Source organism: Cupressus sempervirens, chromosome 1, assembly GCF_028749045.1.
Source record: "Cupressus sempervirens isolate cs-2001-9-10 chromosome 1, ASM2874904v1, whole genome shotgun sequence".
In the NCBI taxonomy this organism is placed as follows: domain Eukaryota; kingdom Viridiplantae; phylum Streptophyta; class Pinopsida; order Cupressales; family Cupressaceae; genus Cupressus; species Cupressus sempervirens.
Window position 1 is genome coordinate 353,248,666 of NC_143118.1, and position 27,178 is coordinate 353,275,843.

Below are 27,178 nucleotides of genomic sequence, written 5' to 3' on the forward strand. Positions count from 1 at the left end.
TCGTTGTGATGATCTTCTCGTAGATGAATCTTGCTTGCTCACTGTAGAGTTGTTTGGTAGGGCTCATGCCTCTACCCACTTAGTAAGGTACTCTGTTGCGACAACAATGTCCTTGCATCTTCGGGTTTTGCTCACCTTGAGGGTTTAGAGGCATGAAATCCCTCTTTAGTGTCTTCTCGACCCTCTGACATGTATCACACGCAACAACCCACTCCTTGGCATTGTTGTGCACGGTTGGCCACCATAACCCTGCCAAAAGTATCTTTCGTGTAGTTGTATGTGGCCCTATATGTCCTCCTACGGGTCCTTCGTGTGCTTCCTTCAATATCTTTGGTGTTTCTTCCTCTAAAATGCATTGTCGTAAAATCTAGTCGGGTCCCATCTTATACAACAACCCGTTAATCAATTAGAACGTTCGACTTTTCAGCACTAGTTTCCTCCTCTCACTTGGCAGCTTTGCCCTAGAAAATTGCCCCGTTGAAAGATATTCCTTGATACTCATTTACCAGGATGGTAGTATGTTGATTTGGAATAGTTGTGCATCGGGAAAATCGTCGTTGACTCCTTCTGGAGGTTCTCTTGATTTGATCCTTGAAAAATGATCTGCACTTACATGTATTTTCCCAGACCGTACCACAATTTTAAATGTAAGCTCCTGCAACAATAGTAGCCATCTACTTATCCGTCCTTAGATGATCGGTTTGTTCATGAGATATAATAGGACTTGATGATCTACGTAAAATGCGAATGGAGTCACCAATAGATAGTGTCTAAACTTATGTACGAGGTACACCATTCTGAGAGCCTCTCGTTCTGTTGTACTGTAATTCTTTTCTGCTTTAGACAATAATCTACTTGTTGAGTACACTAGATGGTCCAATCCGTGATCCCCTGTTTGTGCCAACGTTGCTCCAATTGCGTAGTTTGATGCATCGACATGTACCTTTGGTAGTATCCTATGTGTCCCAAGAATGATTTTACCTCAGTCACATTTGCTAAAGGTGGCATTTCCAAGATTACTCGGATTTTGTCAGGATCCGTCTTTAATCCTGCTTTGCATACGATGTGTCCCACTATTTTCCTGCAATACCATAAATTTGCACTTTTTTAGGTTTAGTACCAATCCTTCTCGCCTACATCTTTCCATGCATTCTCTGAGTGTGGTCAAATGAATGTTGTCTGTACTAAAAACTCACCAATCGTCCAAAATTGCCTTGAAGTTTCCGATTGACATCTTGTCGAAGATGTGGAAGATAATTCCTTGAAATATTGTTAGAGCATGCACAGACCAAACAACATTCTGTTGTAGGCATATACCCTGTCTTCTACTATGAAGGTTGTTTTGAGCCTATCTTCTTCTATGATGGATATCTGGTTGTATTCGGAAAATCCATCTATGAAGGAATAAATTTCATGCCCTGCCACTTCTTCCAAAATACTATTTGTGAACGATATCGAAAATGGGTTCTTAATTGTTACTGCATTCAAGCATCAAAAGTCTACACATATTCTTATTTGAATAGTGTCTTTCTTCAGAGAGATCACGCTTGGGGACACCCACTCACTTGTTTGTACCTTGAAAATAATGCCTATGTCAAGCATCCGATTAATCTCATCTATAACCTGTACGGCATAATTTTTGTTCATCTGGTATGGTCGCTTCCATATGGGTACTGCTCCTATCAGTGGGATACGGTGGACGCATAATTCCAGCAGTACCCCTTTTAGGTCTTTATACGTCTATGCAAAAACATCCTTATATTCCATAAATATTTTACACTGCTGCTTTTAGAATTGGATTCTAGTCATCTCCCACAAATATATTTTTCGAGTTAGCCTCGTCCCCTAAGTTCATCGTTTTCAATGTGGGTTCTTCGTATATAATAGGATTTTCCTCACTCAATGTATGTGCCGGTGTTTTGTCTATTTGCGCCTTTCCTTCCTTCATTTCTCTATAGTCCTTCGGAAATTAATTTTCCTCTCCTTTATTTCCTTCCTCGACCCCTAACATGTGACAGCTCGGAAAGAGGTCATAGCCCTCCATTTGCCAATGGAGTAGGCCATTCACCAAATCCAAGTCGTCATCGTTGGACCCTACTTTCGGTCTCAGAATCCCTTCTTTGTTGGGTTACATTCATTTCTTCCCTTGGTTGTCTCCCTCGTCTTCAGAATTTGATGATGCTGCTTCTTCTCCTACCATCTGTGTATGTAGGTCAATTACAAATCTATGACCTCCTTCCATGGACAGGGTGTTCTTTTTCCAATCATGTTTTATTTTTGCTTGTACGAGCCAACCCCTTCTGAGGATGGCACCATACCCTTTTTTTCAATGGTATAACCACACAATCTAGTAAGAATGGTTGTGTCCCAATTGTTATAGGTTGTGCCATCAGAGTCCCTAAGGGTTTAATCCCGCGTTGATTGGTATGAGCAGTTGAAATATAGGTGGCCATAACATAGGTTGTCCCAACTTCTTCCATGTTTCTTCTGGTAGTACGATCACTCCTGACCCTCCATCTGTAATGGGCACCCCTGAATGTCCCAAAAAACTAAACCAAATTGCTGAAAGGAATTATGTCAAACAATTTGCATTCAACCTCTTATTTCTCCGTTTAATGTTTTAAACCCCTTATAACTCCGGAAATCAAATGTTTATTTGTTTGTTGTGTTTTGTGCATGGAATTGGTATCATACAACATAAACAAGAAAGAAACTACAATAATATGCAAAGAGGAAATGAACTGCTGCCAATTAAATGTTATTTTCAGAATTCATAAAGACAAATACATGGCAGATTTATCAACTCACTAATTACTTCAGCATTATTGACATAATACTCCAGCCCATGCTTTCGAACTTTCTGCTACAGTACTTTGTCCTTCAATCAGTCCACTACCTTTGTAATATCGTTCCCTCAAAGCTGCATAAGCGTCGGACAAGTAGTGAAGAAGATATGAGCAAAATACTAAATCTGCCTGTAGCTGGAAATGCAACTAAGCTGCCTGATAATCAAGCCGATAACAAAGAATTCCAAAGGCCAAACCCCAAGGGAATGACGTCTAGAATGTTACAAGAGAGGATAAACGTCCTCAAATGTCAAGAACGGAGCTGCAACTCACACACCAATTTCTTCTCATATTCAACCTGCCTAATGAAGCCACAAATGCTTCCTTTTATTCTATTTCCAAGGGTCCGCTCAACTCATATGGGCAATGTGGGATAAAAGATGTGTAGTATATAAAACATATATTAAAATACCCCTTATGTCTCCCTTGGTTACACATCCCCATAAAATAAATATTAAAGTAACACTTTAATATTTTACAATTAAATTAGACATTACTTTAGTAAAACTTCAGGCATTAAAATGTATTAGCAATCGGACTCCGAATAATGTGAGTGATAGCTCATCGGAAAGCTCTCACCGAGGAGTATCAAATTCAATCACCAAAATTGACCTGCACTGTGTCCTGTCGACTTACTAAAAATAGTAAGTATGCTTGAAACTGAGTAAATCAACTTCGTTTTGGCCCAAACTGGAAATGACTAGGCCAAAACACTCCAGGATCCCATTAAACCCTTTGTTAGCCCTCGGGACCATGTAGAACAAGGCTAACGCACACACACTTGGTTAACTGCTAAAATGGGGACATTACACCATCTACAATGGTGTCCAGGAGGATGGTTCCGAGAATACCCATCTCTACTACTGCAGGGTATCTTCTTGTAGTGAGCGCAAGTTGCATTGGGTCTGTCACGGTCGTTTTGCTTCCATCTTGTGTGTCTTTTCCTGACTCTTCCATCACCTTAGGGAGTGGTGTCATGTTCAGGATTATAGTCCGTAACTGCGCCATTGCAAGGTGGTCGTTCAACTTCATGGGAACCTCAACTTGCGTTAGCTGATGTATGATATTTTCATTTGCCGATTCCTCCTTGAGGTGCTAACAATGTCCCTTGTTTGCGGTTTTTCAGCTTCCATTTCTTTTTCTAATTCTGCTCGCGTTTGCTGCAACGTTTTCTTTTCCTCTTCCGGATCTGGATACATTTTCACTTGCACATGAGTGATGTCTAATGTCTGCTCCTCACATGTTTCTATACTTAATAGGTTCACCCTGGGCTTAGGGCATTTTGAATCCTCATGGTCTCCCGGACCACACCATCTACACAACAGCTATGGTGTTCCCTTTGTAGTACAGTCTCGGGGGCGAAGTGCCCCCAGAGGTTACATGCACGACATTGTATCATTGGCCATCCACTCGGATTGTACTGTATTCGGCTTTGGCCCCCCTTATTCTTGTTATTGTCATTGCTGCCTCGTCCACGTCGGTTGTTGTTACGGTACCCTCCTGAGGTTGTTGTGTCATTGTTCGTATTTGTTCTTGCTCTTGAGGTGGACACCACCTGTGTTAGCAATACTTGTTGACGTCCCTTCATTTTCATATTAAATGGGCATTCCTTGGTGGAATGTCCCATAATTTGGTAGATATCACAAAATTGTTTCCTCATACGTAACATGTCCTTCCGTAGTGCCTAAACCTTCTTGCTTGATTCCTCATTGCTGTTGCTTTCAGAATTATTAATCTTCCAAGTCCAACGATTTGTCTTTTTTCTTTTTGCTTGTTTTTTGTTCACTTTCCAATTCCATTGCGCGGTTATAGGCATCGATGTATGATGTTGGAGGTACAATTTTCATCTTTTTCCTCGGTGTTGGTTGTAGTCCTTCGACGAACCACCTTTTCTTCAACTCGTCCGTTGGTTGACTTTCCATTTTTCCTACCAGCTCTTTCAGCCTCCTTGCGTACATGCAGATTATTTCATTCTTTCCTTGTTTAGTATTTAGATTTCCGCTACTATCTCATTATCATCTCTGAGAGGTCGTAATTCTGCTATAAATTCTTTCTTGACATTCGGCGAAGAAGTTAACTTCTGTGGATCAGCGTTTGAAAACCAATCAATGGTACACCCCGTAGAGTACCTTGGAACTGTTGGACCCAATCATCTTGGTCCATTACGCCATTCGTAGTCCAGATTGTTTCACATGTTTTACAATGTGAACGGGGTTGATTGTTCCATCGCCATTAAACTTCGATAGTTTTTCCTTTGGTCTTGCCATTATTAATTTCTTTTGAATTTGTGGTACTTGCTACGCACCCACACTATTTTGTGTACCTGCGCTGTTCTGAGTACCCGTGTTGTTTTGAGTACTTGCATTGTTCTAAGTACCTGCGCTGGTCTGAGTACCCGCGTTGTTCTGCACAACCGTGCTACTTTGGACAACCACCTTACTTTGGACAACCGCGTTACTTGGTGTGAAGAGATTTTCAAACGAAGTTGTTCGATTCTCTACTTGTGTTCGTTTGGTAGGTGTATCAGGAACGAAGAGTTCTGCTCATGCTCCTTCGACACCTTGAGCTATGTGGGTTCCTTCTCTTCCGTTCGGATTCTCTATCCTTGTCGTATACAAGTTTAGGAACTCCTCCCTTGTCTCTTCTACCAAATTTAATCTCTGTCATGTTTCCTTAAGCAAGTCCTCGATACTCCTTAGTCTGCTAGGTGAATGCACTCTATCGGTTAGTGCTCCTTCACCCACTTGGTTCTCGTTGGTGAGTTGTTGAAACTTCTGCTTTCGCTTTGCTTGTTGTGTTAGAATTAATGCTTCCCGTGCTGTGTGTATATCATCTTTGTCTTTTATTTTATTCCCATATTTATTGAGCAAATTCGGCATTAATCTTCATAACACCTCTTGTATACTAGGTTCGACTAGCAACAACGCCAAATGTTTATTGTATAGGGTAAATAGATACTTGTCGTATTAATAGATTATAATGTAACATAGAACATAGACTTTATTGATATAAGCAGATATGCAATTCCAATTACAATCATGATGATCCATAAATCCATTAGACAATGTACATATACTTTCCGAAGGGGTGACTCAACCGTCACTCAACCTTTCAGATATTAACTCAACCCGTTGGCTATAATATGGTTTTTACCGACAACACAAACAAATGCAACACATATAGCTGCCATCATAACTAACCATGACTTAATGGAAAGAGAGATCATTTTCTACAAATAAAGACACTGTACTTTTCATAATCACATGAAAAGAGTTTTACAACTACTTTACATATTTAGATGGAAGAGAACCAATGACTATAATGCAATAATTGAGTAAACGATATTAACCATCTAACATATCTTCTATTTGAAATTGCAGATTCACAAACGTAAAATACTCATTACTAGAAGATATTTGAATGCAAATCATATCTTTGTCTTGTGCAAGTCTCGACATTTGTTGGAGAGGAGAAGCATTATCAGAGGCTTAACCTCCCAATTGCGGACCCTTAAATATCCCCACACAATCTCAATTGAGAAAGGTCCTCCCTACCCAGGAATAGGCATGGGACACCCTATCCCGTCATTGAGCAACTTGGTGTTAGAGTGTCAATCCACTGCTCGACTAGACATCAAGAATCGCACCATTTGTTCACCATGAGATGACTTTGTCAATGTTTGTTTGTTTATCATATGTTTATTTTGTTTTTGATTTCCTCTCTTATTTTGCAGGTATAACCCATGGTTAAATAATTATCAGTACACACCTTTTATCTCGATCATGTTGGTCTTCCTTGATGAATCCCTAGGGCAATTGTCCACGCATTGGTTAACCACAACTAATTTCATTCTGCCCGATCTGTCCTTGAGGCTTACCAAAATATTCATGATGCTTAGTAATTTATTTCATGACTCTACATGAGAGTGCTTTCTCTTATCTCAAAAGGTATATATCAGATACCCTTGTATAACCATTGCACTGATTGGATCTCATTCCAATTTAACACAAGAATTCTGAAAAGAGGAATTATTATAGGTTTCAACATATTACTTGACTCTTGAGTATATTTGCAGAATTAAACTTAAGTAAAATAAAGAGCTCATTCAGAGCTAGTTTCTAACTATGATATCATTGCCTTGTTTTAACTCCCAGGCTAGGATTTACGAGCCTCATATATCAATTTGCAAGAATAAAGATAAACATATTGCATGACCTAGTAGTATATCGTTCCCTTGATGCTCTTATCAGCCTCTAAGCAATTGCTGGTAGATGTGAAACCAATTTTTGCAAATGCAGAGCAGAGAAATATATACTGCAGCCTTCAATATGACTCATGGCACTTCTGTGCTTGCGATCTTCAACATTGATACCTGACATGGTATGACAAGTTATAGGTAAAGAGATTTCACAGTAGTATGTGGATGAGCTTCCAACAATGATGCATGGTTCGATTGAAAAGTCAAGCAATGGAGTTGCAACGTATCCAATTAAGAGGTAATATGAAAAGAATTTGCAGGCAATATGTGCTTGTGAAAATAATAAGAAATGTATTGCAGATAGTATACGATCATAATATGAACTACAGTATCATAGATATGGTGTAACCCCTTTCAATAGGATCAACGCAAATATAAAATCTTGTCCTCCTTGGTTGTGTGCTCAGTTACAAGAAATAAAGTAAAAGGTGGCAAAAGAGTTACAAACAAAAACCATCTGCAACATATGTGGCAATATTATTAAAAATAAAAGAATGACCACTGAAAAAGATATAAAGGCCCGACGAAGGAAATATAAGAAATATGTCCGCTCATGATATAATAATAAAACCATCACCAAGGTTGGAAAATAATAATTTCATACTCTTAGGTTGGAATGTTCATTGTCTTTGAAATAGCTTTAACCCTTATTACGTTAGCATGTGCTGTTTTCACAACTTCGGTAATTCTTTGCAAGAGAATCCCACAAGTGCTTTGCCACAAACTTGTATGTGGTAAACCTATTCATCGTATGTGATCCAAAATCTTTCAAAACAAATTTAGCATTCACTCTATCAGTGTACCCTGAAGATATTTCCCCTTAAGTGAATGGAGTTATCATCTCTTGTAAGAACCTTGCATCCCATTTGTCTTAGATGGCTCATGATCTCCATTTCTACTGCTTGATAACTTTCTAGGGCTCCTTATATTTTTGTCAAAAGCTTTTCCACCACCCGTGCCTTATAACCCATTAGTCTCCGATATTTGTAGAATATATCTAGGGATGGAATGATGTCGCATGAGATCAAGACATCTAAATCACCCTCTTCAATTTGATCCTAGATACTCAAATCTTCTTTGAGGGTATTGGTCTCTTGATTGAAAGAAGCAATCATGTCATGGAGTCTTTCTTCAACACCTCTGATACATTTAAGGACTTTGAGCACATCTTTAATTGACTGAACTCCTTTAGAGATGACCTCCTCGAACCAAGCCTTTATTGCCTTGGTTATCTGATTCAGCTGAGCTGTTTGTGATGTGATGACCATGGTTTGTGAGGATTCTTGGCGAATGACCTCGTGAAGATGAGCATTCTCTTACTTAAACTGATTTTTCTTCTACTAGAGCTCGTGATTGTTTTTTGGCAAATTTGAGAGTGTATCTTGGGCATCCTATAAATACCCTAGCCGCGATTGTTTTCCAAGTTCAATTTTGTTGAACTTGTAATTTGAGTGATTAACCTCTTTAGCTGGTTTATCCACCAAAGGCTTTGAATCTCAACATATTTGATCTTATCAGAATCAACAAGGATTCTTGAGACAACCTTCACCTTTGGGAGCTTAGATTTCTTTTTCTTTTTAGGGAGATCATCTCAGGGTAGTATGATCTTTCTCCTATTCTTGGTGATGTTTTCCAACCATGTAGGTAGACTGAAACCTTCATTTGCTGAAACAAGAATACTAGCTACAATAGACAATGATCCTGATTGTATTTTTGTTGTCATAGTACACACTTTAGTTTACATAGCTGGAACCATGGGTGTTCTTTGAAATGACTTTGTCATGAACATCTGAAATCCTACAATCAAGGTATCAAGTCAGGAAACTTGACCTTTTGTAAGAGTTGGAAAATCATCAAATACACTTACCAAGTTCTCACATTGCTCTGTTGTGAGGATAGGAGGAGCTACAGAAGAGATAGGGAGTGTTGACATATTCACCTTTGAAATGGAAATGGTAGGCATGAATACAATGGAGAATGAATCCACATCATTGTCTACGATATCCAAGAACGATTCCTCTTGATTAGATGGCTTTTGGTTGTTTGGCGACTGTGGGAGAGATATGATCATTATCTCTCCCTCTTCCTTTTCATCCTCTTCATCTAATTCTTCCTCTTGTAGGGATGCTTGAGAAGAATCCGAGGGTGGAATTGAAGCATTTCCTCGTTTGAGCTTAAACTTGAGAGTTTTAGCTTGCCCTGAGGAGGATGAACTGTCTTTCTTCTCGACTTCCACTTGAGGCTTTCTTCCAACGAGCCCGAAATGACTGCAATCTCCCTAACCTGCGGATGTATGCTTTTGAGAGCTTTTCTTTTCAGCCACTTGTTGGTATTCACCAAAATGGATTGGAAGCTATCAAAGATAGAAATTCCTTCCTTTTGTTGCCACGAAATAGGAAAGGGAGAAAGCTTTCCAAGTTGAGTTTTGTGATATTTTGGATCCAGGATTACACCATCATCTTCAATCTCAAATTCTTCTAGAATCTCAACCATGTTAGGTTAATGATTTGCTGCAACGTAAGCCTGCAGTAGTTTGTCTTGATGATATCTATCTCAGTGCCCAAGTCAATCCACACATTCTCAATGCGATGAACATGGGTGCATGCCCTTTTTATCTTTGAATGCATTCCTCAGTAGTCAAAGTCGTATCTAGATGTTGAAGTTTGACTTCCATAACTTGCGTCTTATAGACCAAGTTAAGTGTATATCAACCAATGTGGAGGGGGTTGGCAGTGGTAATGCCGAATCATGGCTCATGCTGGTTGTGTTGATATGTTTGCACTTCCATGATCTGTCTGGCCATTTCCATGAGAATGATCCTATTAGTAGGATACCTTGGTAGAGTGTATGGTTCTCCTTGAAAATACCCTACTCTTAGGTAGGTGAAAGTTGGAAGTTGCAAGAAAATGCACTCGAACTGATTTACCTATCCCATGCCTCTTTTGATGCTCTTTTGATTGCTAACTCCTTGCAGAAAAGGCACCTGAAATGCCTAAAGAATACATCTTGTACCCTCCTATAATAATGCTTGCTTTGTGTTACTGTAATCTTATCATAGTAGTTCTAGATGGGAACTAGAGACCGATCTCCCTTGGCGGAGAGTCCTAAGAACGTCCCCATGGCTATAGCAATGTAGATCAAATATGAATTCATTTAGAATGGTGATAATATCCCCACATGAATTAACTATTCGTACAATGTTTTGCTTATGAGCTCTCCCCAATAGATGGGTTCTTTATTTTCAAAAATTTGAAAGGTGAACTCAAACATCCAAATCTCAAAGTTATTGGTCTCTTTGAGACCACATATTCTATTAAGGAGAGTTATCAAATCATTAACTTCTGAAGACAAGTCAGATCTGTGTATTATTTTCGACCCTCTAGAAAAATTGGGTCTCTTACTCTCTAGCTAGTTATCATTCGTATGCCTCTAATAATATAATATTCTTTGATTTCACAGTCCCACGGACATTTCTTTGGACAAATCCACACATTTTGAAGTTGGAGGGACTTTGAACATTTGCTCAATATGATTTGGATCCAAGCTGAAAACTACCTTACTATTTTTGACTTGGGGCTAAAATGATGTGTACATCCCAAGACGAACTTAGATTTGAGGGCAACCATAGGGAAAGAGGATACTAGATGAATGTTACTCCTCTTGATACACTGCATATTCTTGTTGGTAGGAGTTTTGAGCCTCTACAAGAACTTGGCCATGTTTGTATATGAGATTTGGTCAAGGGTAGATGAAACAAGTGATGTAGTTACATGAGCTAGCTCTTTATCATATTGATATTTAATCTTTCTTATGGCTTTTGGTGGCGCGAACATATCTTGTGCTATAATATAGAAATTCCAAAGAGTAAATACATCATCTAAAGGGATTGGATCAATGATGACATTAGATTTTGGTTTGCAATGATGGATCTATGAGGAATACGTGTTCGAAGTGTTGATTAGATACTTATGTAACACATGTGATGGCCGGAAATGAACCAAATGACATGTATTTGGACAAAACGGGCCAAAATTGGACATAGAATGATGGATTGCATGTAGGCAAGGATGGGGTTTTTGTTTGAATGACCAAGAATGCAAGCTGGATGCATATGGATATGTGCAAAATGACAACTATGGTATTTTTTGTAACAAACGGTTCTTCATATCGAAAACAAAGACAGTTTAAACAAAGATTACCCAGATTCATTGATAGATAATTGAAAATCCTATTCATATGACATTAACTATTTTAACAAACAATTGAAATAACTAGATTTATGATCAACTGAAAATAACTGTATTTATGATCATCTGAAATTAACTAGATTAACGATCAACTGAAAATAACTATATTTATGATCATCTGTAAATAATTAGATTAACAATCTGTTGGGTGGATATTTTGCAACCGACAGTTTTGCGTAAAAATTTAGTCGGAAAATAGGATAATCAGCCATAGCGTGTGAGACAGACTCTCTCCTACCTTAAAGGGAAGGCTCCCCCTTCTCACTGTTCCTTGGATCAACTCAAGGTAAGCAAGAAGTTGAGAGATTTTTATAAAATGGGTGTTACCAATATCCTTTTTTCTTATCTTTCAAGAAAGAATCATCTTACTCGTGGAGCAAGTAATGGGCAGGGTGAATCTCTAACTACACTTCTATCAAGAGCTGGAAGCAGTGATATTGATAAACCTTCACTAACTCAAAGGCTAGCTAAAAATGTACCGGTTTGGCTCTAAGTCCAGTCGTACATTTATATGGAAAAACTTTACAATTAGGGCACAAAGACTCCTAAAAGTGAAAGTAACTTAACTATTTTTTGAATTAAAAAGAAAACATAAGCTACAGACAAAGCTTCTAGCAATATATTTCCACAATTGCTTCCGGTCAAAGCTCTGGCTCCAATTGCTTCTTAACTCTTTTTTATTCAACTCACTAGATACAATTACCAAGATCACAAGATAATATGAATCAAAGATAACTTGGATGAATTATAGACAAAGCTTACAATTCACACAAATAACAATTTCACTTAATCAAAGTTAAGTCTCAAATGCTCTTTTGTATTCACTTTCTCTCAAAAATAGTGCTTACACAAACAAAGTTCTATTGACACAATTTCTCCAGAGCTCTCTTGCATAAAGATAATGATGATTTTACAATGAGGGGGCACTCCTTTATATAGGCACAAGAGTTGAGAAAAAGGTGGAGGAAAACATGGGAGCAACTAAACCAACTTTGACATAGTCTAACTATAGAAGAAAATAAAGGGTTATATGCAACTGCACATGCACCTCGCATTACATCCTTTTACATACATGTAACTCGCATTACATGTAATTACATTTTTTCATGTAATGCATCCTTTACAACTATTAACATGAAATAAAAACAAATAACAATCTTAGAGATTGTTTCTCAGTGCCTTGAATTTGACAATGATGTCACGCACTGTTGGAAGATCACCAATTTCGATAGTCTTTGATATGGCTTCTACTCTCACTGCATTTTCATATGCTGATTGCACAACTTTGGAATTTGCTATTGTAGTATCTAACAAGTGTTTTGTCAGGGACTTATACAAAACAAACTTGTTCATCGTGTGCGAATCAAAATTTTTAGAATCTAGATCAGCATTGATCTCGATTGTATATTCTGAATTTACTCGCTGCTGCAATAAGATTACCAAAATCAATAGTAACACGGCATCCTATCTGTTCCAAATCACAAGTAACACTTGTTTCAACTGCTTGACAATCTCCAAAGGCCACTTGCAACTTTGTGATCAGCTTTCTCAATGTCTCCTCTTTGTAACCAATGAGTCCTTGAAACTTGAAGAACATTTCACATGACAGAAGAATGTCACGTGAGACCATAGCATTCAGATCAAATTTTATCATTTCATCCCAATCATCAAGGATTTCCTTCAGGTTATTTGCTTCTTGTGTCAAAGAAAAGATTAAATTTCACTCCATTTCATTATCTCTTTAACACGCCTAAGAACTGCAAATGATTCTGTAATAGCTCGAACTCCTTCAAAAATGATTTTCTATATCTAAGACTTAGCGGCTTCAATTAGTTTTCTCTCTTTAGACGCTTGAGACATAACAACACTCTGAGAAGATTGTTTTTGGATGACTTTATTTAGACGAGAGATCTCCTATTTTAGTTGATTTTTCTTTTCCAAAAGTTCATGATTGCTCTTTGATACATTAGTCAATGCATCTTGAGCATCTTGCAAACAACCCAAACGTGATTGCTTTCCAATTTCAACCTTAGTACACTAGTAGTCAGAACGAGTAAGTTCCTCAACAGGTTTATCTACCAAGGGCTCAACAACTTCAACAAATTTGGTTTTATCAGAATCAAATAAAATTCTGGAAACAATCTTGTCTCTCAAAGATTTGGATTTGGTCTTCTTAAGAGGAAGATTGTTCCGAGGAACAACCACTTTCCTCCTCTTCGTTGTTATTTTGCTCAACCATGCAGGCAAGTTGAAATTTTCATCCGCAGAAGTAGGTACAGTGGAAACCATTGGCATTGATCCTGATTGTATTTCTGTTGTAATGGAGTAGGATTTAGTTTGCACAGTTGAAGGCATAGGAACATTCTGGGAAGACTCTGTCATGAAAAGCTCAAATCCTGTCAAAGATGTATGAAGTTGGGAAGCTTGACCATGGCTAAGAGTTGGAAAATCTTCAAAAACATTTGCTAAATGATCACATTGTTCATGTGTAGGGACGTGAGGAGCAGCAGAGGAAATAGGAAGAGCCATGATATTAACCTCCAAAACAGGAATGGAAGGAGTGAAAACATTGGAGAACGAATCCGCATCATCAACCTCATGCAGAAAAGGCTCTTCATCTATAGAAGATGTACAAGCTTGTGGGCTTTGGAGGAGATATGATCGTGATTTTCCCTTCTTCATCTGAATCTCCTTTATCAGATTCTGTTTCCAATTCCTCTTCTGATTCTTCCATTGATTTTTGAATTGGTTCAGGGACTTGAGATGAATAGCTCCTTTTCTTCCCTTCAATTTGAATGTGAGGGAACCCTTAGAATCAAAAGATGAGGCACCATCTTTCCCTATGATTTCTAGTTGTGACTTCTTGCCAAGAGGACCAAAACTTCCACAGTCCAAGCCCATCTTAGGATTTACTCTTTTAAGACCTTTAATTTTCAACCATTTATTGGTGTTTACCAAGATGGATTGAAATCTATCCATGATAGATGTACCTTCCTTTTGTTGTCATTGAATAGGAAAAGGGCACTTCTTATGAAAGCTGGCTTGATGAAATTCCGGATCAAGGATGTTGCCATCATCTTCAATTTGGAAATCTGAAGGGATTTCTAACATGTTAAAATCAATTATCTGCTGCATAGTTAATTTGCAGTAGTCCATCTTCATGATGTCAAGTTCTGTCCTCATATCAATTCAGATATCCTCGATGCGGTGAACATGAGTGTAGGCTCTTTTCACTTGAGAATTCATCTCTTAGTAGTTGAAATCATATCTAGTTTTGAACTTCTTCAAGGTGATCAATTGTAACTCTGCTTCCATGTTCTTTGCTTTAGGAACTGAAATGATCAAATAATTGCCAATAGCCAACGGTTTAGCTGAGGTAATGCCAAAACCAGGCCTATGCAAAGTATGTTGATCACTCTGCACATCCATGAGCTGTCTAGTTAGCTCCATTAGAATAATTCGATTTGTAGCATACCTAGGTAAGGTATATGACTCACCTTTGAAATATCCAACTCTCAAGTATGTGAAAATGGGAAACTAAAGAAAAATACAACCGTATTGGTTCACCTTCTCCCATGCTGCATCAGATACTCTTTTGACAAATAACTGCTTATTGAACAAGCACCAGAAATGCCCAAAGAAGGCACATCTTCGACTCTTCTATAATGGAATTTAGTATTTGCCAAAGTGATTTGGTCATAGTAATCCCAAATAGGAATCTGAAGACGATCTCCCTTGGTAGAAAGGCCAGAGAAAGATCCCATGGGAATAGCAATGGAGACTAGATAAGAATTCATGTAGAAGGGCACTGATGTTCCCACATTGTATATCTGCTGACAAAGTGCAATACTGATGAGTTCTTTCCAAAAGATGTGTTCTTTATTCTCCATAATTTGAAACATCAACTTATACATCCATGGCTCGAAATCAGTAGAATCTTTAAGGCCACAAATCCTGTTGAGAAGGATGATGAGATCCTTATATTCTTGTTTGAAGTTTGACCGATGAATGGTCTTTGGCCAGCTAGAGAAGTTGCTTCTCTTATTGTCTAACCAGTAAAGGTTGACATACTTCTAATAATTATGCTTTTGCTCATTCCAACATGCCAATGATGAGTCTTTTTCAAATCAACACATTCTGCTTTATGTGGAACCTTGAAAATTTGCTCAATGACCTCAGGATCAAGGTTAATGATAACCTTACTGTCAGGATCTTTTATAGTCTTCGTTTTAGGAGTAAACTGTTGTGCACATCCAAAAATGAAATCAGGCTCTATAGCCGCTATGGGAAACGTGGATACCAAGTGAATGTTGCTTCTCTTAATATGCTTCATTTCATGACTAGCTGGAGCTTCAACTCTTTGTAGAAAATCAGCCACATCCACATGACCAATCTTTGTGTCCATTACATTATCCAAAATAGATATCACTGAAGAAGAAGCTGCATGAGCCAATTCCTTATCATATTGATATTTCATTTTGCCTTTGGATTTGGATGGCGAGGACATGTCTTGTGCTTGCGCTACAACACAATAATCCCAAGACACAAATACATCATCAGAAGGAATCTCCATACATGTTGACTCTGGATCAGCAGTGAAGGTTCAAAAATGGATTGGAGATTTTGCAAATCCGACAAAGTGACTTTAAGAGAGAACATATGCATATGTAGTGGAGTGCGGAATGAAATGAATTGAAAGCAGAATGAAATGTTATGAAAGTGAGAAAATGGAGGATGAAATGAAATGGAATTGAATGAGAATGCGAAGATGAAACGCATAGGAATGCGAAGATGAAACGCATGGGAATGTGTTCAAATGAAAATTGCTGATTTCAAAAGGTGACTTAATGTTTTCAAGACTTTATTGCATGAAAAATGAATACATGTAAATGCAACTTGTAATGGGAGATGAACGGTGGAATGGGATGCGAACGTGGGTGGAGGATGCACTTCACATGTAAGTGCGAATGAAGGATGATATTGAAAGATGCAAAATTATGTATTTGCTTACGGAGGCCCAAATGCATATGGAGGGATGTAAATGGAAAATGGAAGAGAGATAATGAGTTTATAGTCACTTTTGATGAAAAGGGGACGTCAAAGTACATGAGAGGTGAAAATGACATCTTTTTGACTTTTCGAAATGTGGCTTTTAATCGAAATCGGACTTTTTGGATGCAATTACACGTAAGACATTTCATGTAATCGTGTCATGCGAGTGGATGGGGAAAGTGAGATGAGTGAAAATGGAAGTGGAAAATGGGATTCCATGCATGTACAGATGGTGAATGAGATGGAAAACATGTAATCGCATTTGTCGGATGAGATGTGAAGTGTTATGACATGGAAGATGGAAGTGAAACGTGATGATGCTTTTGCATGAAGTGAAGCAACAATTAGTTCTTGGGAAAGAACTTGTAACTTCTCCAAAGTGGAGAAAAAACTCAAAACGCAAAAGGAACAATGTACCTTTTGAAAGTGACTCAAACATACCAAGATGCAATGCACTTCAACACTCAAATTCGAAATTGGGACTTGGGAAAGAACCAAAAACATGAAAATGAACAAAAAAATTATTTTTAAAAGAAAAATGCAGTTTTCATGGCAAAGATTTTAACAAGTGGCAACCATCAAGTAATTATATGCATAAAATCAACAAGATAAGCATGAATTTAAAGCAAGAAAGAAAGAGTCCACTTACACGTGCCAAAAATGAAAGAAAAAGATGGTCCAATGTTTGAAAAATTCTTCAAAAATGCTTGAATCTTTCAAGCTTTTGCAAAATCGAATGGGAGAGGACAGCAAACAAGGAGAAGTTGTTAGAAGATGCCAAAATGTGCCCTATTCATGTTCCATAGTCCAACATTTTTGGATTCTCATGCTAGTGGGACGTTTTTGGCAAAAACGTCTTTCTTCATGATGCAAGATCAAAACATTTTGATCATTAATCACCAAAAAATGAACCACAATGCAATGTAACCTCCAAAATATGCCAAATCAATTTACTTGGGAGGAAAAACATGCATTAAAAATGGATTTATTTGTTGATTTCTCCAAAAACGTGCCCTAGAATGAAGCTTTCAAAAACATTTTTGAGCTTAATAAATCCATTTTAGAAGCAAGAGAATTCATTTCCAACTAAAAATGCCTCTAATGGAACAAATCTCATGCAAATCTATTGAGAAAAACTCAAGCTATGATCAAAATCGTGTTTTTGGAGGGCAAGAGCATGTTCTTCATCAAAAACGGACTTTTGGAGGGTCTATGCATATATTATAACTTGTCTTTCTTCAAAATCAGACCTTTTTGGGTCACTTACACATTTTAAAACATGCATCTCTCCAAAATCACACTTTTTGGGTGCTTTTACATATTTTAAAACATGCTCATAGGTAAAAGCGAACCTTTTGGGGAGGAAGCATATCTTAAAATGCAACTCACCTTTTAGATGTATAAGCATGAAAACTCCACTTTTGATGCAAATGCATCAAAAAGGTCCACTTATGATGAACTTTTGATGTATTGACATCAAAAAGGTCCACCAAAGTAAACTTTATATGTAGTGACATGTAAAATGTCCACTTTTGATGGATTTTATATGTTATTGCATATAAAATGTCCACTTATGAAGACTTTAAGTCATTTAATTCACTTAAAATTATAAAAATGTTACAAAATGGGTCAAAAACAATATTTATTTATCATATTTTGAAATATAACATATAAACATCATTTTAAAGTAACATTTAAATAAACATTTGATTTTTAAAATAAAAAATTAAACTGAAAATATATAGCTATATAGTTACTTTAAGTGAAAAATTAAAGAGTAACTCAACTTAAAATTATAACATAAATTGCACTATAGTCACTTTAAATTATAAATTTAAAGTTAAAGTAATGTAAAAACATAACAAAAAGTGAATATAAGTTATATTTTTCAAAAAGTGAAAGTCAAATTGAAAATATAACATCATATTTTTAATTCGTGTTGTTGCACCTAAAAGGTTCACTTTTGAAGCACTGAAATGGACGTATCTTTTGATTGACAGTTCTAATTGACCTCTAGTTTAGACCGAATCGAAGGGAAAAACGAAGGCATGACATGAGCAAAACTAAAGGACTAAAAACAAACAAACACAAACTCAAAAGCAAAGAACGGACGATGAAGGCTTCAAAAATCAAGCAAAGGCTCGACAAAAAGCAAAACGGAAAAGACATACGAAGGTCTTCAGTAAAACAATTTGATATACGAATTGAAATGGATCGATTGATCAACATTAAGCAATTGAATATCAAATTCAAGCTTAGAGAAACGCAAAACTAGCTTGAAAAAGTTTCGTGCTGTTACCAACATTTTGCGGTGACAAAATGCAAGACAACACGATCAATTGAAAATAACTGCATTTATGATCAACTGAAAAGAATTGTATTTATGATCAACTGAAAATAACTAGATTATTGATTTTCATACAAGTGGGTAAATGCTTAACAAGAAAGAAGAAAAGAACATACAAGAATCATCTGGAGGATCTTTAGCTGGTTGTGCAAGTCCTTGGACCATACTTATCCTCCCAACTTTGGACCATACTTATCCCCACACAATCTATGAAATTAGAAAGACCCTCCCTACCTCGGAATCGGGCTTGGGATGTTCTTAGTCCAGCCACCTAAGCATCTTGGTGTTCAGAATGTCCGCACAATTATGAAATAAATATGCTTGCATAACTGGCGCCACTAACATCAAGTGATCATTGGATGGCAACCATGCCTTTATAATATCTTGGCCAAGGATTTTTGATGGGTTCAATGACCCGATCACCACCGCTCGACTTGACAACACGTTACATTATTAGGGACGAGCATGAGCTATTATGTAAGATTTATTTATTTTGTTTTAATGTATCAAGTTTGATTTTTCTCTCTTATCCTTGCAAGATTTCATCTTACCTCTTCACCTTTTCGATGGCTTAACAGCCGGTGAGTCCTATGTGTTCAGAATTTTAGAGCATTTGGCTCTTATTGATTCATGAATATTGCAATCTTCCAACATTTCACAAACTTCTTTTAAAGAAAGAGACTTGCATAAATATTTATCAACCGACTTTAAAATTTATTGGCAAATAGTTTATGAATCCATGCTATAACACATCAATATGCTTATTGCTAAGCAACTGTCTAATGTTATAAGTGATGGTACATTACAGTTGCAACTATGGAAATTGCTTGTAAAAACAAATATCATGGGAATAACATGAACTAGAATGGTTTTCACATGACCTGATATAAGTTTGGGTTTGTCCTAAAGTATTTGCAAATCGACTTGGTAACCAGCTCTCCTTCAGTTGCTGTGGATGTATCAAAAATGTAGAGATACTTAGTCTTCAGTGATGATTGAATCACATATGACAGAGTATTAAGGCACTGCTTGTGAATGGAAAGTGCAGATTGAAATAATAGAGAATTCGGCACATGAAATATATGGAAGTCGGGTGTTATGGAGGGTGGAGAGAATACTAGAAAACGTAGCAGAAGAAGATAGTCGGGTGTATGAAATATATTGTCCGTCTCTTCTAACGGCTTCCATATTAAAAGAACAAATCGTGACTTCTTGGCTTCCACAAGTTAAAAGATTATTTGCCAATTTATCATGCCAAGTGTTTAATCAGTTAAAAGCAAGAAAGAATGAAATTGGAATTAGAGTTGGAAGATTATAATTCGAATATTATTATAATTCAAATGTTATTATATATTGAATTTACTATTATTTTATATTTATATATGTACATGTAGATATATTAATGAGGTGACATCATTTTATTAAATTATTATAATATAATGGTGCGATTTCATTTTTATATCTATATGTATGTATATACATATATTTTATAATAATATGGGTGAAAGATCATTCAAAATCCTTTGAGGTACGTTTTATGTTTTTCAAATTATCTATTATAAATAGCTCATGTGGGTCACACAGATGTTTCGTTAAATCCTTGCCAAAGAAGTTTAAGGTTATACCTGTCAATCTCGCTATTGAACTAAGTGAGCATTCCATTCTGATGGTCCCATTTAGCAATGCTTCCCCACTTCATCTTCTCTTGCAATCACTAATGAAAAACACTTCAGCCATAATAACATTTAAAAGACTTTAAATTATTAATCATAATTCCAAAATCAAGCAACTGCTAACATCATATAACGGTTGATGGTTAACGACCATCTTCATTAACAGTTAATACAACGGATATAAATAATTATCTACTTCACATGATCGTGAAAGAGAAATCTGTTAAATCCAATGTTTATGAGAAAGTTTAAAATTAGGTCAAAAATTTGGGATGTAATATTTTTAAAGTGTGACCTCTTACCAAAATCAGGTTCTCTATAGGTAATTGCATGTAGTAAAAATGCATCATCTTTAGCTGAGATAAATATGTAATTAGGTTTGGAGGATGTAATTGCATGTGTTGGAGGATAGAGTTTGGAAATGGATGAAGTGTGGATTGGCATGGAAGATGAAAGCATATATATATGCACTTGCATTCTTCCTCAACTTTCTTGCAAAAAAATCAAAACAAGCAACAAACAAGAAAGAAAAACTAAAAACAAAACAAAGTCTTACTTCTTGCTTTTGACTCAAACATGATAAACTTTAAAATCTCTCCTTACATGCAACTTTTGTTTTTGGAATTGAAAGACTTTTGCATTTGCAATAAGAAAAATTTAAACTTATTTAAAGACAAAATGCAAAAAACAAGTGCTGCATATGAACAAATGGACAAAAATTAGCCAAAGAATGTAATAATATTGTAGCAAAACAAGTAAGAAATGCAAACAAAGTTGAATCCTTATACTTACTTGGAGCTCAGTGAGCCAAAAATGAAGGAACGAGAAGTTTGGATGAAGAAGTTGTTGATGTGTGTTTTATGACTCACCAAACAGTAGAACAAAATACCAAAATATCTTATCCTCTCTTGAATAAAGTCTCGTGTATGCTAAGATTGTTAGAAGATCATACAATGACTTCAAGGTTCCTCTAATGCTAGGTCTTGACTGTGGATAAGATCGGTGGTTGATGTGATTTGTTGATGATCACAAGGGGCCTTACATGTTTATACAGATTTATTTCAAGCCATACTGGATGTGGGAACTATCTTAAGGTTTTGCAATGAAGTACTTTTTGGAGTTTTCACAAAATATGTAGAAATTCAATAAGATAGGGTTCAGGAATTCTATTCTAATCCTAAGGGTAGTGATAACAACAAATAGTACTCTAGTGGACAAATTCCTCAATTTACCGAATTTCGCTTCGCCAAGTTATACTACAACTACGTGTGAATTGGTGCAATCTTCAAGGGTTATGCTACAGATTTTCATATCACCGCATACGCCATCATAAAGAACAGTGTATACGAATGATAGAAGTCAAGCATATGCATGAAAGGGGATCAAGCTAACTTTTGCACGATGAGTTAGAATCACTAAAACATCAAAAGTATGAACCAAAGGAATTCATCAATACACCATCATATTCTTCATTGTAATCACCACACATTAACTAGGCTAAACTTAATCTAATTGAAGAAATTTAGGAGAACAAGCAAGCACTAAGACACATCAAGTATTCACCAAGCTCCAATGAAAACTTTATTATCTTAGTAGCTCATAGCAACAATCTCATAAAAGTCTCCCTTTACAAATGAGAAATGAGGCCTTTATATAGGTCCTTGATTACAATAGGTGGCTCGGATGATCACAATAACCGATGTCCAAGATTGTGCCACATCAACCCTATTTAGGGTTAGGGCAAAGGAAAGGAATCTACATTAATGCAACAAGGAATCCATTACTGTAGTGAGTAATAAATGCCCACTATGCATGCTCGTTTAGGAAGGAGTGGGGTGCAATAAATATCCAATATGCATGTCCATTACTCAATAAATGCCTAGTCTTCCTTGAATAAATTATTCTTGATTCCATTCTTTGAATGCATAGAAGTTTAACTTGGAGACCTCAGTTCTTCATCAAAGATAATTGGATGCCATGAAATGATGATGGAGGCCATGTAAGCTCGAGTATTTTCCAACTGCATCATTTTAACTAAGATCCAACTTTGACTGACTTTTCTGAAAATCTCTCTTCCATGTACTTGCTTGGAAATTTATCTCCCTAAAATGGATTGGAATCCCTTGCTAATAATTATGTTACTCTAGAATTTCTTCATATTGAACTTTCTTCGCCATGTTCTTGGATTTTTGGATTTGAACTTTGATCTTTGAACCTTGAATGTCTGGGACCGGATCACTTAGTACTTTGATCTTGGTACTAGAATTTTGGATTTGAGTGTCTTTCTTGAATTTCTAGAACTAGAGCTTTCTCCTCCTTTTTCTTCAAATGCCTTCAATTCACTGTTATGCCTTTTCTTACATTTTGAAGAATTCCCCATTTTTTTATCATCATCAATCATTTTTCCAGTATTGGGTACACACTTGAAGAGGGTGAAATTCAAGATCTGGAGGAGAAATTTCCAGCACTTAATCCTTTTTCATTTTTCCATGAAGAAGAAAGTTTCCAACACTTAGCCATTTATTCTTCCATGAAGGAGGAATTGCCAACACTTAGCCAGTTTTTCTTCCATGAAGGAGAAACTTCCAACACTAGCATTTTTTCTTCCATGAAGGAGGAATTTCTAACACTTCGCCATTTTTGCTTCTATGAAGGACAAATCTCCAACACTTAGCCATTTTTGCTTCCATGAAGGAGAAATTTCCAACACTTAGCCATTTTTGCTTCCATGATTTCTAATTCTCTTGCTCATGGAAATTTTGAGTGGTCATGGATTTTGTCCATGATGGAAGAATTCCACAACCACCATTTTTCTCCAAGGTGGGATTTTTTGAGAGATCGTGGATTTTGTCCATGATGGAAGAATTCCGTAACAACCAATTTTCTCCAAGGCTGGATTTTTGAGTGATCTTGGATTTTGTCTATGATGGAAGAATTCCGCAACAACCATTTTTCTCCAAGGCTGGATTTTTTGAGTGATTGTGGATTTTGTCCATGATGAAAGAATTCCGCAACAACCATTTTTCTCCATGGTAGGATATTTTGAGAGATCGTGGATTTTGTCCATGATGGAAGAATTCCGCAACAACCATTTTTCTCCAAGGCAGGATTTTTGAGTGATCTTGGATTTTGTCCACGATGGAAGAATTCCGCAACAACCATTTTTCTCCATGGCAGGATATTTGAGTGATCTTGGATTTTGTCCACGATGGAAGAATTCCGTGACAACCATTTTTCCTGTTATTTTCATACCTTTCTACTTTTGGATATTTCATGGGTGATTCCAGACTTAACCATTTTTTTCTTGATTGACTATCATGCTTGCACATTCTCTTGGATATAGACACATGTACCCTTTTTGCTCTTTATCAACCATAGCTCACTTGTTGTAGAAATAGACCTGCCAAAAATGGACATTCTAAAAATAGTAAGTTGTCCCAAAGTCAAAATAAGGCCAATTTGAGAGGCAGTGAAATTTACTAAAAATAGACTTTCTAAAAATAGTAAGTTGTCCCACAGTCAAAATATGGCCAATCTAAGAGGCAGTGAAATTTACTAAAAATAGACTTACTAAAAATAGACTTTCTAAAAATAGTAAGTCATGACAATCAATTCTCAAACAAGCAAACAATTTCCATTCTCAGAGCCACATGCACAACACTTTCCAGATCTGGCCAATTTTACCAATTCTCATTTGAAAGAGGGAACTTTAGAAGATTGAGCCCCAATACTACCAAGAACTAAAGCCAAAAGGACAAGACCAAGAGACAAAAGGGGGGGCCCCATTTGCAATGGGGCGATGGTGTGAAAACCCCACAACACAAGTCATCTCCAAAATCGGGTTCTACAAGTGCATTTGCATGCAACAACCAAAAAGATTTGAAAAATTCAAAGCTTTAAGGCAAATCGTGGTCTACAACGGCAACCGCATGTGCATGAATGAGCTAGATGTTATTGCAACTCTCTTCCTTCAAATGTTTTTGATGCAAATCGGATTTAGAAGGCCCTAGAACATGAGCATTTTTATCTCCAAGATGTAAAACTTTGACTCCAAAACCATTTGCATGCAAATGTTTTTGATGTTTGTTACATCTCAAATTTTTGCTTGATTAAAAATGTTCGTTGTAGCTGATAAGACTTCAAACAAAATTGAATTAGTTGGTTAAGGCTGTTATTTGTTTGATTCCATGAGAAAATGAAGTGTTAGCTGATCCTTTGAAGCTTTTCTAATGGAAAAAACAAATACAGTAAGAGGCAAGAATAATCAGTATAGTCTTTTTGTAATATGAAGTCGCAGTACAGGCTATCCAATAGTAAGTGAGGATCCTTCTTTTTCTATAATTATTTGCTGGAAAAAATGAAAAGGTTCCTATTTTCTGAAGTTTTCTACGCCATAGGGTTCTCTCACTTTTCATATAAATATTTGGATTTCATGTCTGGATGCTTGATTACTTACTCTTATTATTTTGTCTGGTTGTTCTATTACTTAAAACAAAAGAAGTGTTGATTTATGCTCCATGCATTTTTTTCTCTATATAACAGAAATGTGTGGTGGATTGAGCTAATCTCTAGGACACTTACAGATCAATGCCAAAAGCACATGTTAAACATAGCCGTGCTGACTTAGACTAGATATGGACATTTGTTCCATGCAGTATGTGAGTTTCTAGCAGTGAATAATACTGCACATTTTTGGTCCCATAATTTTGAAATTGACACATATTTGGAAGAGGTTTTAGCCCTTTGAGCTTTAACATTATCTGCCTGTATAAAATGAAATGCTGTTTGACATTATTGTCAATTAAGGGTTCTAAGCTTCAACATATCAAATTATTTGTGAGCACATTCGAAAAATCATGCTGACTTTCCCTATCAAAGTATATTTGAAAGAGAAGGGAACTTTGGAGCACTTTCCCTTTAGAATTGACAGTGTTACTCATGAATTGAGTCGAAATTTTCCTGTTCTTTGGCTTTATTTTAGATTGTTATCATTTGTGTATAATTGATTATTTTAATTTATTTTAAAAATCAGTTAATAAGACTCGAGAAATGCTAATGGGTAGAGAATGTCATTCGAACTCTCATGAAGGGAAAATAGCTACTAGCTAGATTGGAAAATATTATTAGAAAGCTATTTGAATTTGATAACACAAACAGTATTTATTTACTCCTTTATAATCTTCATGCAATTTGTTTTTCTTTTGAATAGGTCTGCTATGTCCTCCTATAAACCAGGTTGCTGGCCACTATGCTGCAGGTATTGAGAAATGCTTTATTTCTAAAATATCCCTTTTTATATAATTTAGACATTACTTGTAATTTCACAATTCTAGGAATATATAACAAATTGCTGATAAACAAAATTCTATTATATCCTGCTTAAATGCATAAGCTGTTTACAGTTGATAATGACTGATAATGGAAGATCAATTCGAAATACATACACTTCTCTATGACAATACCTCACAATATATGATGGCTACGTCTAATAAAGAAATAAATATATGCTCAATAATGTGGTAATACTGTCTCTTATATACAATGGATCACATGTGAATATGCAGGCCTTCTTGGTACATGAATAATATGAGCTGTATATTGTACAGGCTGTGTTTGGTATAGCAGTATTAATATGCTCTGAACAATGGAAGCTGTCTCTGATATAATCTATCTGAATATGCTTCAATATGATGTTGTCTCTGATTGTTCTTTATAGCACTTGCACCGATGATTGCCAAAGGCAATACAACGCTATCAACAAAGCGATCCATGAAGGGATATGATTTATATTATATTTTTAATTCAATAATTATGTCATTATCAAATGATGCACTCTTCCTCTTATGCCAGACTAACCAGATGGTTGCAATTGTTAAATGAATAAGGGACATATCCCTTAATAACAAACATTCTCCTTTTAATTACGTCCTTTCTAAACTTCTTACCAAATAATGGTTGTCTCAATAACTATTAAGATCGTACCTTTCCCCTTGTATGTTACTTATTTGTATCTGACAACTTCAGTCTTAGTCAATCTGTTCTTTCCACTATCATCGTAGCTATACATTGATGCCACATGAGTAATTACCGTGTTGCATAGTGCTTCCTTACCATATACAGCGTATCTCTGGCTTTTATGTTATACTAGTCTCTTGGAGGCATTCTATTTCCACCGCTTAGCTCAACTCTATAATGAACGTGGTCCTCTTCTGTATGCAATATCCTATCTAATCAACCTGCAACATATGTTAGTAATCCAACAATATTTATACGTATAAATCTCCAACAAGAAAATAAAATATAATATAACTATTAGAATGAATTCCTAGATCCTAGTTTAACTTCTTTCCTAAGGAGAGGTTGTGATCAAATGCTTAGCTCCCAGGGGAGTGCTTGCTGGGGCTCTAGTAATTAGAATTTAGAACAGCTCTCTGCTAAGCATAATTTCCTCACAGTACTCCCTCTCTTTAAGACCTTATGAATAATGTTACCGATGTATCCATCCTTCTCAAGATAAGTATTACTCATCCTAGGCCTTGTGGATAACCTCACTGGGTATATCCATCCTCGCATATGCATATGACTAGTCCTTTCAGTATACTGACCTTCAGAGATGTTGATCCCTGCCTTAATCCCTTGATAGAGATTATAACTTCCAATGGAATGTTCTCTTTGTGAATCAATACTATGATTTCATTATTATGCTTGATATAAGAATGCTCTTTGGGTATGTACTTCAGAGAAATCTGAATTCT

General features: G+C 36.4%; 1 protein-coding gene across 4 annotated transcripts in view; it reads left to right on the forward strand.

Annotated features, from left to right (window-relative positions):
- The window catches only part of LOC149577691 (inositol polyphosphate multikinase alpha-like), a 111,770-nt gene that overhangs the window by 49,404 nt on the left and 35,188 nt on the right, over nt 1–27,178 (forward strand). For all 4 annotated transcript variants that reach the window (XM_089825177.1, XM_089825193.1, XM_089825185.1 and 1 more), the window contains exon 5: nt 25,633–25,680. In XM_089825177.1, coding sequence (XP_089681303.1) covers nt 25,633–25,680 — 48 coding nt within the window. The remainder of the gene's footprint in view (nt 1–25,632; nt 25,681–27,178) is intronic.